General features: G+C 29.1%; 2 protein-coding genes across 2 annotated transcripts; both read right to left on the minus strand.

Annotated features, from left to right (window-relative positions):
* Positions 1 to 2,630: 2,630 nt before the first annotated feature.
* On the minus strand, positions 2,631 to 4,809 carry LOC123275392 (RNA-binding protein with serine-rich domain 1-B). Its single transcript, XM_044743490.1, has 4 exons — positions 4,467 to 4,809; positions 4,169 to 4,294; positions 3,745 to 4,047; positions 2,631 to 3,667 (listed from the first exon to the last, which is right to left on the minus strand). Coding segments are annotated over exons 1-4 (999 nt in total). The 5' UTR covers positions 4,469 to 4,809; the 3' UTR covers positions 2,631 to 3,099.
* A 1,286-nt stretch (positions 4,810 to 6,095) lies between these two features.
* On the minus strand, positions 6,096 to 14,337 carry LOC123275387 (palmitoyltransferase ZDHHC5-A). The gene is made up of 10 exons (XM_044743485.1): positions 13,611 to 14,337; positions 13,158 to 13,354; positions 12,920 to 13,038; positions 12,655 to 12,812; positions 12,329 to 12,501; positions 11,990 to 12,184; positions 11,043 to 11,187; positions 10,118 to 10,329; positions 9,819 to 9,995; positions 6,096 to 8,325 (listed from the first exon to the last, which is right to left on the minus strand). Exons 2-10 carry the CDS (start codon positions 13,247 to 13,249, stop codon positions 7,608 to 7,610), a joined length of 1,989 nt encoding a protein of 662 aa, XP_044599420.1. The 5' UTR covers positions 13,250 to 13,354; positions 13,611 to 14,337; the 3' UTR covers positions 6,096 to 7,607.
* Between the last annotated feature and the right edge of the window lie 4 nt (positions 14,338 to 14,341).

Below are 14,341 nucleotides of genomic sequence, written 5' to 3' on the forward strand. Positions count from 1 at the left end.
ATGAGAGGAAGACAAAACAAATAATGAATAAACAAAGTGCGCGAGGGCACATGAATTCTGTATGCCCATGACGATGCCTTGAAGGGGGATAGATTAATAGAAGTGATAAAAGTGATTGACTTATTCATTAGTACACGTCAGCAAGGCATTTTACAATGCGCGACAGAATGAAAAGGAGAAAACAAAAAATAAATAATAAGGATAGAGAGAAATAAAAATTTTTAAATAGAATTATGGATGTGGAATTGTAACAACTGTGTTTTATGCAATTTCGTAGATATGTGAGACTGTCTATTGCACTATGAAAACTTTATCATTAACGATTATAACCATGTATATCGTGTGTAATATTAAAACTATTATATAGTTATTGCGACACAAAACAATGCTACTACGTAAATAATTTTGATTGCTAGAAAAGAAAATAAAATAAGTTCAATGTTTCTTTTTTTTTTTTTTTTCTAGCATTACTCATAATATTAAAAAAAATCTGAATTTATTTAATTATTTATTTATTATTATAATAATAACTTTTTTTTATTTCCAAGTATAAACGAATTTGAATCTCTGTTATTGACACAAATGTTGTCATAGAATTCATCCATTTATTTAATTAATGTAAAATACCGAAAAATATGTATAAATTTTATTCGTTTTATTATATTTTTTTTTTTATAAAAAAATATATTTATATATAAATATATAAATATTAATATACATAGATCTTGATTAATTTGTGTTAGTCGAATGAAATTAGTAAAGAAAAAATAAAAATTGTATAAATGATATTAAAAATTAAAGGGGAGGGACAAAATAACCCTAGACTAATTGGTATTCAATTATTGAATTTGTGACAGTTAAAATACGGGGCATTTGGTACTTTCCTGTGATATAAAAAAAATTGATAATGGACATTATATTAATGACAATTAAAATAATTGTAAAAGTGTGCTATTTTTATGTTGATTGCTTCTTAAATATGTGTCCCCGTAGAAAATAAAAATAACAATCAAATAAAAAAATTCATGTTTTATAATAATATTAATAAGTAAAATGAAAGTAATATTTTAATTAAACGACCGCTAGATAATCTGTGTCATAATTTAATTTTCAAATAGAAAAAATGCATCGCAAGTTTTAAGAATTATTTATTTATTATTATATAAAACTTTTTAACCACGTACAATTTTTCGTCCATTGTTTAATTTTTATTGTTCAACTTTATGTTTATTTTTAATTGACGACAATAATTTTTTTTATAAATTTATTAAAACCATTCCCATAATATGTTATTTATTAGTTATGTTTTTATTACTTATATTTATAAAAAAAAAAAAAAAAAAATGATATTTTAATTACTTTCTGTCGTTTGTGCCATTGAGCGAAGTATGTTTTAAATGAAAATTTTAAATAATAATTAAAATTGTTTTCAATCATTTCTATTAAATTAATAGAAAACGATTAACAAAAAAAAAAAGGTCCCTCTTCAAAATAATTCAATAATTCACACTGTGAAGTGACTGTGAAATTGTATATTAATTAATATAATATAAATTTAGTAAAAAAAAATCGTAAACAGCCGAAGATTGTAGATATTTTTCATTATGGAAAAAACTGCAGCCAATACATTGATAAACAGATAAAAATGAACGAAAAGATGTGGAACGAAAACGAAAGAAAAAAAAAATACAAGTGATGCAATGAATTTTTTTTTTGTTTTTGTAGATATCACAAGTATAAAAAAAAGAAAGTTTTGTGTGAATAGATTCTTTTCTAAAAAGCGATTCTTTGTAAAAGGGTCTAATAATCATAGTTTCTATTAAACTATAAATTTGTCTGTGTTTCATTTTTCCTTCTCAAACATAATCGATGATTATTATATTTTGTCCAATAATCAGAATGCAGCTTACGTTTACATTTTTTTGAGCGATAAATTATTTATTTTAATTCACGTTTTATTATTATGTGTTCATAGAATTATAATCCTGACAACTTTTATTTGCATATAAATGGAGTAAAAAATATACTTTATTTAATAGTTTATAAACGACAGCTATAAACGTTAAAAGAAACGAAAAAAAATTATCTACTTGTAAAAATATTTTCCGATGATGAAAAATATTATAATTTTCTCATAAATGAAGGTGAAAAAAAAATTTACAAGGTAAAAACCTCCATTAGTGACCACTTAAGCCTTTAATTACAAACTGGTTCGCGTTAAATTATTACTACAAATAATACTTAATTATTATTTAAATTGACGTACACACATTATTAATTTTCAATTAAGTAGACGTGTTATTTAATGAGGGAATTTATCGGTAGTATTTAATTTGGAAATTCTTCTTTTTAAAACTAAAATTAAAATTGTTTTTAATTTTACTTTGGGGCATAAAAAATTATTGAAATATAAATTAATTCTTCTGTACACAGAAATTAATTGAATTATTTAAAAGCGATCGCATCGTTATTAATTTATAATAAATATTTGGTAAGAATCGGTGATGTATTGATAAGCGAATACACAGCTAATCAATTAAACGTCGTTATTTGCTCCAGTGATATAATTATATTACGATAAAAAAAAAAAAAAAAATTAGAAACTTAAGTCCACATTAAAATATATAAAATATGTTTTTCCAAATTAGTTTGAAATTTATTAAACATTTACAGTACCAAACTCAAATGACTTTGAGAATATGGATCTTAATAGTTAAACTTCTTACAGTCTTTAGTAAAATTAATTAATACAAATAAATTCGTTTATGAAGCTGTGATAAAAGTAGAACCTAAATATTGATAATTTATTTGATAATACTAAAATTAAATATAGGGAATAAAATATTTTTCTTTGAAGCACGCCTAATTAAATGTTTTATTAAAAATACACAAATTAATTGTATTAATGCATTATTATAAATAAGAAAAAAAAAAAAAAACAATGCATTTATAACTCGATTAATTGACAGTAAGTTAACGATGTTGCGCGTATTTTTGTTTTTAACAAAGAAAAAATTATTTGAATGACGTAATTAATAGAATATGATATTTGTACCACACATATTAGAATAACATCATAAATTATTTTCAATCAATATGTTATCGTGAACTGCTAGAACTAGATCGTGTGTATCTTCGATGACGATGTCGAGGATTATTAGCAGGGCTGCGTGAACGCGATCTCTGTCTACGTCTTGGTGGACGCGGACTACGTCTGCGATTCATCATCGGAGAACGTCTGCGATAGCGCGGGGGTGAATTGCGTCCACCACCCACGCCTCCACCACCCCATCTCATAGGGCCACGTCTGTTCATAGGCGGTGACATTCTACGCATGGGCATTATCCTTGGCTTAGGCAATAACACAGGAGCGGCTGTTATCTCTTGTCCATCAATTTGCCCGCCGTCCATGTGTTTCATTGCATTCTCAGCTTCGTCCGCAGTTTCAAATTCGACGTAAGCGAATCCACGACCGTGATTTGGATGCATTTTGTCAAATGAAAAATCAACCATTTTTATTTGGCCGTATGTCGAAAATATTTCTATAATATGGTCCTTGGTAACATTACGTGTCAAATGTCCAATGTGAATTTTCGTTGGTCTTGGTATTGGTGAACGTTCACGACGTTTTCTTCTTGGTGAGACTGATCTTCTTGGTGACGGAGATCTGTAATTAAATAATGTATTTGATTATTAAAATTTTTTTATAAACATCCATTAAAGTAATATCAATTAATAAATTACCTGGACCGTCCTTTAGGTTTAGGTTTGTCAAGAACAGAATTAGTAGTTTTCTTTTTGTCCTTATCTTTATCCCGTTCACGTTCGCGTTCTCTTTCACGTTCCCGCTCTCTCTCACGTTCTTTTTCTTTATTATCATGTCTACGAGCACCATCTGCACTTTTGCTACGGCTACGTTTACGTGTGCGCTCTCTTGAACTTCCTGAGGAACTGCCGGAACTACTGGATGAGCTGCTTGACGATGAGCTTGATCGTGAACTACTTCCGCTACTCGAGCTGGATGAATTTGAGCTGCTATCTGAAGAGCTACAATAAATAAATACAATTTATTTTATTACTGACCAACAGCGGTTACTATTATCATCATCATAATCACTAACCCCATCATTAAATTCAAAAGGATAAATAAATAAATAAATTTACTAACCTACTACCACTGCTTGAAGATGATGCCGCGCGTTTTTTACGATCCTTATCACGACCTTTTTCACGCTTATCTTTATCTGCTGCCTCCGATTCACTTTTACCTCCACTATCCTTACGGCTACGAGCCCTATAAAATAAAAATATAAATATTAGTAAAGATATCAATAATATAATATTAAAATTTATTCGAAAAAAAACTACGTGATACGATAAAAAAAAAAATAAATAACATGATGATACTTTTGGAGTAACATCCAATATAATTAATAATTAAAAATTTTAAAGATATGTATACTCACATTATTTATATTTATAAGATACTACTTTTCACGTGTATAAATCTCAAATACACTTATTTCTAAAGCTACTATATATAAAAATATATAATAAAAAATGGCGGTCCCGGTCAACACACTCTCAACACCGAGTGTCCTTATACTACTCCTTTTTTTATGATAAACTATTATAAAAAACTAAGTGTTTTCACAAAAAATTAATTCAATAATGATAATCAACACTAAATTCTAACTTATTGTTTGTTATATGTTGAAAATACAGCGTAAAAATAGCTGTATTACACTACATGAAAATAATTTGATAAATTTTAACCGTAAAATCTTTCACAGCGTTGGCGTCATATTTACTTCGAAGAAAGTCCGCGTGAAGGCGCCTGTTTTATTTTTTAAACACTTCCGTCGTTAGATGAAACTCAAAAAATACTTACAATGAAATTGTTTAAGTTAATAATAAATTTAACGGATAATTAATAATTAAAAAAATAAAAATAAAAGTGATTTTGTACTGATTGAAATATTTATTATGACGGCAGCGTCGATGATCCGTGAGGTACTGAAATTACGTGTATGTACATTTACATAAGTAATTTGATGACATGTCATTGCAATGGATAATATATGTACAATTACACTGAATGTAAACAATTAATTTATCAGATATTATTATATTAAATTATTATTTAAGTTGTTGTTATTATTTATAATAATATACTTTTTATTTTAGATTTTTGTTGCTAAAGATGGCATTGGTTACCACCATTTACTTAAAAAATTAATATTCTTAATTGTTCTTTGTTTGATTTCAGTTCTTACTGACATTAATTACTTCAATAGCTTAATTAATTAATTATTAAATGATGGTTTGAATTTTAAGGAGGCTCTACTTTGGCACACAATGTCCGAAAGATTTATTTGAACATATTTATTATTATTTTTAACCGGTTAAACTACACGTTGGACGAAATCACATTTGTATTTATTAATATTAATTATTTATTAAATATATACGTACGTGTTTTATGATTCATTATTATTATTATTATTATTATTATTATTATTATTATTATTGATAACTACTATTATTTCCGGGCTAATTTAAAAGGGTGCATTTATAATAATAATAATCGCTTGGCGATATGTATCCATCGTATTTTGTGCACTTTCGTTACTATAGTTATTATACTTTTGCCTCTAATTAATTTCTAAAATTAATAAAATATAAATCAATATCAATAATTAATTAGTTAATTAATATATTTTTAATAACACAATTTAAGTGCAAAAGTATTCAGCACCTCACGGCTTACATTAAATTATTATTTTTTGTACATATTAATTTTTTTATTTTTTTTTTCATATTTTTTTTTTTAAAAATACCAAATAAATAATTACAAAGCTTAAATATTTAATTAATTAGTAATATAATAAAGTACCGAAGATAAATTCAATTAACAACCATTAGTTGTTATAGAAATTTATATAATGTATATATTACAAGGTTTCCATTAATTAAATCATTATTTTATTATTACTTTATTTGTTTGTTTGTTTGTTCTTTTTTTAAATAAACAAAATGTTTATTCCATTTTACCGTTTATTCTTTAAAAAAATGTACGTCATTGTTTCAGTTTCTTTTACTTTCACATAAACAAGCTTCATGTACACATTCTTTTTCTACTCAACACACATACGACCATGCACATACCTTTCAGCATTATTTCAATAATAATTTTCATCAACCGAAAGATAAAAAATAAATTTTTATCTATTCTGATGTTTGATTTTAATACAATTGTCTAGTGTGTTAGTATACAACATTAATTCGAATTTTAAATTAACAAATATTTAACAAAAGACAACAAGTAAAATTTATTGTAAATATATTTTTATGATGTCGATAGTATTATCATCATCTTTTGTTACTGCAAATACTAAATTGATAAATACGTAATTATAAATTTGTTTGCTACACATTTTCATACGATTATTTTACACAGAATTTGTTACTCTATTTAGATAATAACTTAAATCAATTAAGTAACACGTTTTAATTGGACACGACATTTTTTTTTTTTTCATTTTAATTGTTTACTTATTTTCGTACACAAATATGTGTATTGATTTAATTCGTTTTCTTATAATTGCTCCATTAATTACAGTTCACCCACGTGTCCTACATCTCTTCAGACATATAAAAAAAAATATTATTAATAGTAAACAATATCAAAATAAAAAAAAAAAAAAAATTGTCAACAAAAAAAATAATAGTTGATCGATGTAAGCCGCGTGTTGAATTAAGTCACTGTGACACTGTATAAAAATCTAACTGACCTTAATGTGTACTAATAAAAAACGAGTGATTTCCTGCCACGTGATAAATAACAAAAAAATAAATACTCGATGATGTATAGTAATTATTAAATAACTACCTTATTAACAATATTAATTAACATTTAATGACTTGAAATAAATGTTAACATAATAACAAAATAGCTACTCTATTGATCCCCATAATTAATTTTGATTAAATTTATTACAAAGGTCCACTAACTTATTATTATAAAATAATAAAGTCCTTGTTCTACATCATTGAGTATTAATATTTTTCTGTGACTATCAATGCAGTTTAAACGCAAAACAATATCATATCAGCTGATATTTAATTGTTCTTTCGTAGTATAGATAAAGTATTATACAAATTCTCAGTACTTGTTTAGAAAAGAAAAAAACCCCTCATTATCCGGAAGAGACATTAGCTGGAGTAGCAGTTAACTCACATTTATTTATAATTATTATTAATATGTGATGCAAATGTATATATAACATATAAATTAAAGAGTTTGGAGACAAACGATCCGTTAATTCTTAATTAATAAACGGTATCTTTCAAGGAAGATTTCGTATAACAGACATCACAAAGTTATTTTTAAAAACACTCGCTTGGCAGTCACTTTGCACCTCAGTTTTAATTTAAGACTTAGATTCTATGAAACTTGATAAATAAAAATAATAATTTCATAAAATTATTATTAGCTGTTATTAAACAGACACTTCATGACCAGTATCATAAGTTCTAGCAATATAAGCAGCCGGTTTATCCGCAATCCCCGTCCAACCATTAGGCACGGAGACCATCAAGCGTGGCTATACAGATATTTCATAGTTCATATCATAAACACTAGTGCGATCGGGGGTTGGTGTTGTCGGTCTTTGTGAGGATCTCGTATCATTGGGTATTGAGACCATCTCCATCGAGTCATTCATCTCTAAAGCACGTACAAATGACATGGGTCGTCGTCGCGCGTCGTTGGACGTTGGAGTCGTTGGTGTTGCCATGGTCGGTGGATTTTTACGCTTGACCTGAGGCGACTGATGGGTGGGAGGAAATACAGGTACACCACCTCGCGAGGCAGGATGATAAGCCGCACGTGGAGCTGTTGAGTATGGCTGCTGTGTCGGACTTGTCGGATTCGAACAGTAATAATCGTAAGGCGGTGGAGGTCGTTGTGATAACGCCGACGGATGCACAGGTATTCCGATATTATTGCCTGGCATATTAACGCCTCCCATACCTGGTGGACCTGGGTAACCACTTGGTGAATTGTCTTTCCACATATAGACACCCCGTTGCGGTGAACCAGCCAGTTCACGTATATTATCCACGGTATTGTTGGTACGTGAGTAAGGATGATCATTGTTTTGTCGTATCAGCTCACTTTCAGACAGAAAACGACGTTGTGGACTATATCCCGGAACGTTACCACCCGTATTGTTATGATGCTGGACGTCGTAGTATGTCGGTGCTTCGGTGACACCGATAAAGTCTGGCCGACGTATTTGCGTCGGTGTACCTGGATTCGATCTGAAACATATTTTTAATTTATTTTTTATTTTATTATTCTGTTATTTTAATTATAAACAATATCACTGATAATACAACCGGCAAAAAAATTATTCGACAATGCGCGAATTACAGTGAATAATAATAATAATAATAATAATAATGATAATAAATATGGATGTATGTATAATGATAAATAAATAAATAATTAATTAATAATAAAAATATATGAATATGCGAGTGCTGATAGCAATTTTAGCCATACAAAATACGGCTCTGGCGAGACATAAGAAAGAGCAGCGCGCAGTCATTCCTGGATAAAAAAATATTAGCATCTATGTTGAAGAATAATTTAAAAGTAAAGTAGCAATAAAAATAAAACCTAATGTTTAATAAAAATTTATAAAATAAAAATAGTAATGATTACAACAATAATAATAAATGTAATATACTTTGATTTATGTATGCAACAAAGCATTATTTTTAAACTACTACTGTTGAAATTGTCCTTCGTAGGACCAAGTTCGTGTTTACCTGCAGTAGGTCGCAACAACATGTTGTAATAGAGCAGCTCCTTGCAGTTACCACCCCCTGCAGTGGGACACAAACTTATCTATACTTATCTGATCTTATTTTTTTAGTTAATCTTTTTTTAATTATTTTTTTTTCTTTTTAATTACGTGCAAATCTACTTATTATTCTATGGTTTCACGACTACGTGTTCCTTATATCTCTGTACTTGTTTATTCTACTTAAAAATAAATAAAGTACAAAAAATAATAAACAAGAAAAACATTGTTGTGAAACCTAGAGCTTATTAACACATATATAATTAAAATTTATTATGTGACAGTGCGAGTGCTGCACTTGTTTTATCTTTTACGAAAAAAAAAAAATCATACATTATTTATCCTGTGCCGCAGCATCGTGCTCAAAAGAAAAAATTATATTTTATTTAAAAATCTACTAGCAAATATTTCATTATAATAATAATTTAATAATTATAATAAAAGTAATAGTAATAAATCTTCGGCATAAATAAAATTTGATACTTGAATTTTTTAACGCTCAATAATAATAATAAGTAATGAAAAAGAAAAAAAACTATTTTTATCTATAAATATTAATTACAATATCTTGTCGTCTCACTGTCTGCCAACGTGCCAGTACAATTCATCATACGTGACAGCTGATAGTCACGTACACTCATATTACAATAATAATAATAATAATAATAATAATAATAATAATAATAATAATAATAATAATAATAATAATAATAATAATAGTAAATAAATAAATAAATAAATATACAAGTGTATGTATGTTTAATATCGTTAGTGACCGGAATGATGGTCTTGTGGTCAACTAAATATCAATATATCGGTTTGTTAAACCTCCATTGCAATAATGTACACCGCAGTAGTTCAGTAATATAGACGTCGTTATATATATATGTATCGTCTATCTAATTAAATGTTACACATAGTTAATGATAGAAGCGATGTATATACCTGCGAATTGGACTGGAAATGGCAAGAGGTGTGGGCACACCGATAGCTCTGATGCGTTGTTGCATAGTTGGGCTTGCGCCACCTTGACCCTGACCTCTTTGCGGACCAGCGGCTGGTGATCCCGCTCCTTCCGGCGACAATGCGTCCGGCGTATGACTACGCGAACCATTCATTCCCCTGAATTAAAAAAAGTTAGATTTTATAATTAATACAAAAAAAAAATAAAAATAAAAATCAATAAAAAAAGTAAACTGGTAAACAATTGAACAGGATTTATGTCAGAGTCTTCACAGACATACCTAGATCGTGGGTGAGGACTTCCGCGTGGATAGTGCATTGGATGGCGGTGCTGTGGAGGTGGATGTCTAGGCGAATCGTTTGTCTCCACAGGTGGCAGGAAAAAATTACTTTTCGATCCGTGTCTTTGTAACGGAGGCGTTGGCTCACAATCTGCAGACTGTGAAGCCGTTGGCTCCATATCCGTGTCAGATCCGTCTCGACCAGGAGATAACTATCATTAAAACGCCATAATTTTATTAATAATTAATAAAAATAATGGAATTAAAAACAGTAAATCAATACAAACTATTCATTTAATAATTTAACACTGATAAAAGATGATAGTCTTTACAGATAAAACTGATGATGATTACTTATGATGGCTGAGATGAAAATTAGCACGTGGAGGAAGAGGAAGTGTGGTTACTGGAGAATGCTTTAGGACAAAAGGAACCATTCAGTAGTAGGTATCGTGAAAGCTAGATGATAAGTGACTCACTGGATAGCAATTGTCACTCGACATCGTTGAAATCTGCATACAAAGGTCTTGTATTTTAATTAACTCTAATACTATGTTAGTTCTATCTTTCGCAAGCTTAAACAAGTCTCCAAGATAAGACCCGGCTTTGTAACTTTTTTTTTTCTTTAGCATATTAAATAAACTACATGCTGCTAGAAAAATTAAAAAACTTTCGAATTAAAGTAAGCAAGGAAAATTTTTACTTGAGGCACTACATAACTCACTTAGTTGTAGACGTAAGTCATTTTTGGTCTCCAATCGTTTGTTCATGCAATGGTATAAGCGTTATCCAAAAATAGTGTAGAGTGTTTTTATAGAGGATTTTTTTTTCTTTTTTATATATTTATATATATATCATCTTTATGATTTTTTGTTTCGTTTTAGATTATATTTATATGTCTAGCTGAACAGCACTAGCTTCTTACCTTGTTGTAAGCATTTGAACTGGCATTTCTAACACCATTGCTGCTATCCATGTAGGTTTTTACCTGGTTCTCGCTTCCTATCGTAGATATCTCAGACGCAGAGGCACCACGACGTTTTTCTAAATATTTTTCAGGCTTCTTTAAACTGAAAAATTATTATCATTTTTATTGTCGTAATTAATTCGTAATTATTTTTTCTTGCTATGAATGTATTTATGCGTTTAATAACTAGGTTAAAAAATGTAATTATTTCAATGTCTTTTACATAATAACATTATTTTATACCCTCGTAAATTATCTAGATTGATTTATGTAAGTGTTAAATATTTAATTTCAATTTTTTTTTTTTTTTTTTTTTTTTTTGACAATATTGAACTATTCCTTGTAATACACTTTATAAAAGGCTGAGAGGTCAAACAGAAAAAAGAATACGTTATCATAATATTAGATCCCGACTGTTCTGTCCTCTAGTATAAATTGAAAAAAAAAAAAAAAAAAAAAAAAAAATTAGTTAGATAGTAATTAGATTTTTTTTCAGCGTTCTTAATTCATAAGTACATTTTAGTGAAACAGATTTTAAATTAAGTAATTAGATTTAAAAAAAAACCCTGGCTGTACTTGAGTACATTGAACTTTATTTAATGAGTATTTTTTTTTATATTTTGATCTAAATTGTTAATCGAGTATATTGAGCGATCTATGATATGTATCCCTCGAGGAAAATAATTAATTAAGCGAGTGACTAGCTGTCAAGTTTCAAACCTTAATTAAATATTAATGAGAAATTACTATCAAACTATTGAAAATGATTGATAATGAATTGTTATCGTTAAATTTATAAAGAATATATGATCTAGGTCTTTGTAGATATAATTGAAAAGCCTCGGGCGTTGATAGTTAAATTTAAATTTAATAATTAATTACTAAATAAGTAAAATAAAATTTACCTAGGAAATTGTGGTCCAAATTGTGTATAACAACAATTATGAAAACATCCACGTGAGAATGGATTATAACCATTTTGAAATTTGCCAGTAACTTGTTCGTTTGTTGTACGTCCTCTTGACACAAGTATTACGTGAAACCCTGTTAGCCCAATAATTGGAATAAATAATAATGTCACCACGCCCATCAGCACCATACTATATCAATAAGTTAAGGATCTTTATATATAACATTCAATGTCATTAATTATTTCTATACAAACATAAAAAATATACTCTGTCATGGGGGACAACTTAAATGACAAGTTAAAAAAAAATATATAATTTAGTTATAAAGGATACGCAATTGTCGTATCGACCTCTCCAAGTTTTTGTTTATGCTCCAAAACAAAATATAAACAGAGCCCAAATATACTGAGCATATGGCAACTAAGTGATAATAAAAAACAGAAAAAAAATCTGTAATTTCTTCTTCCAATACAATTATTCAGCCATGGGCAATGATGATCGAATGTCTGGAACGTATGAAATATAAATTAATAGAACGATACCAGTAGACTACTTTTAGAGTTAAAAATAGGTCAAAAAAAGAATTAAAAAAGAAAAAAAATCATGTGTGTATTTATATACACTTGTCGTGTGTATGTATGTAATGTATGTAAACATACCTCAATACAATGATCACAGACACTACAGTGTGAACATCTAGGTGGTCTGTAAAATTTACAAGTGACACACCACTTCATACGTATAGTAATCCCATTGATCTCAACGTTTTTGAATAACGGCGCCCTGAACTCATCCTCTTTATCTTCATCTGGAGGTGCTGTTATAACAAAATAAAATAAAGCAACGTTATATCGACACATATAATAAACTCGTGTGTGATTTTTTTTTGTTTTGGAGTTAGTCAAGTGATTTACTAGTCTTTACCTTTTGGAATGACACCTGGGTCCATAAAAGTTGCAAGGGTAAAGTTGGCCAGTACAAAAAAGGCAATCACTCCTTGGAGAGCTGGTACCCATGGGTATTTGAAGAGATAGTATTGGCATCTGGTCAATGAAAAAATAAAAAAACAATCTAAATAACTGGGTTGTGATAACGGTTATTAAAAAAAGTTGTTAATCAACTAGATTAAATAAATAAAAAAGGAAGGCTGATATATACTTACGGATAATAAAAAAAGAGGGTTGTGGTGCTGAGTAAAAGGATCCACGCGAAGGTGGCTGGCAGATATCTTGCCTTCACGTCGCATCCCGGCATTATGTCCAGGCTCCGTTTACGTTAAATATCTGGGCCCGAGTCCAACAGTTCCACCGGTTGTTAGTATTTTACTTATTCTTGCAGTATTATTTTCTTTAACTCTCTCTGGTAATAAAATTTTTATAATTATTTTTAAAGTCACCACTAATAAACATGGCCGCGTCCATCGAGTACCGAGTTATTATGTATTTATAATTATATATTTAAGTTTAAATATATAAAAAATAATAATTGTACAAGTGGCAAGCCTTAGCAGAGCAATAGCAATAGTAGCAGCAGCAGTAACAGCAATAACACCAGCAGCAGTACCAGCAACTACTATTTTTTTTTTTTTTATTTTATTAAGGTCTACAGCACCTACTTGAGACACTAAATTCAGTCCTCAATGTAATAATGTCTTCTTGTCGTTGTACTGACCCGTCCATCATCCCTTCCCATCACACATCAGTAAAACTATTAAACAATTTTATTAATTTAAAGCGAGTCTTTTTAAATATTAATGATAATTAATATTCAATTGCGCCCGCTTATCACGACAGTATATTGAGTAGTTTGTCGTCACCATCACTATCGCTTTTGCTAGTCTATCATAACACCACACCGTTAAATCTGAACCTGAATCTCAATAAAATCATGAGCACACGAGTTGTAACAACAGCACCATCAACACATTCACCAGTACGACGACCAAGACCAAACCAACCAAAACTCAATTGAGCTCATAGTTTTGTATTTAGCTTTATAGTCATAGAGTGCTCAAATTTACTACTTCTAATTCATATCATTTACCATTACATAGATAGTACTTATATATGTGGTACTTATACAGGCGATGATACTTATATACCCACACCTAGATGACTATATGACTATCTCACGTTTGAACAGTCACTGGAGTGTCCATCTAAATCTAACTATCAGCTTTCTCTGTTGCATATACCCAAAGTACTTTTCCCACTTTAATACTCCGGATGTTCCGCAATTTGATATCTTCCCTGAAGAAGGGAGAATAAAAATAAGACCAATAAGAGCAAGACATCCAAACCAAAATTCACCTCTCTCTGTTACTCTTCCACTTAACCAGACTTATCA

Source organism: Cotesia glomerata, linkage group LG1 (genome assembly GCF_020080835.1).
Source record: "Cotesia glomerata isolate CgM1 linkage group LG1, MPM_Cglom_v2.3, whole genome shotgun sequence".
Classification (NCBI taxonomy): domain Eukaryota; kingdom Metazoa; phylum Arthropoda; class Insecta; order Hymenoptera; family Braconidae; genus Cotesia; species Cotesia glomerata.

What these genes read in the sequence shown, in the direction of transcription:
- LOC123275392 (XM_044743490.1), bottom strand. An exon ending in TCTTCAAGCAGTGGTAGTAG is followed by an intron (nt 4,048 to 4,168) that starts GTTAGTAAATTT and finishes TATTTATTGTAG; the next exon opens with CTCTTCAGATAGCAGCTCAA. An exon ending in AAACCTAAAGGACGGTCCAG is followed by an intron (nt 3,668 to 3,744) that starts GTAATTTATTAA and finishes ATTTAATTACAG; the next exon opens with ATCTCCGTCACCAAGAAGAT.
- LOC123275387 (XM_044743485.1), bottom strand. Translation starts at nt 13,249, where the DNA reads ATGCCGGGATGCGACGTGAAGGCAAGATATCTGCCAGCCACCTTCGCG. An exon ending in AGTCCTCACCCACGATCTAG is followed by an intron (nt 9,996 to 10,117) that starts GTATGTCTGTGA and finishes TTTTTAATTCAG; the next exon opens with GGGAATGAATGGTTCGCGTA. An exon ending in ATTTCCAGTCCAATTCGCAG is followed by an intron (nt 8,326 to 9,818) that starts GTATATACATCG and finishes AATATGTTTCAG; the next exon opens with ATCGAATCCAGGTACACCGA.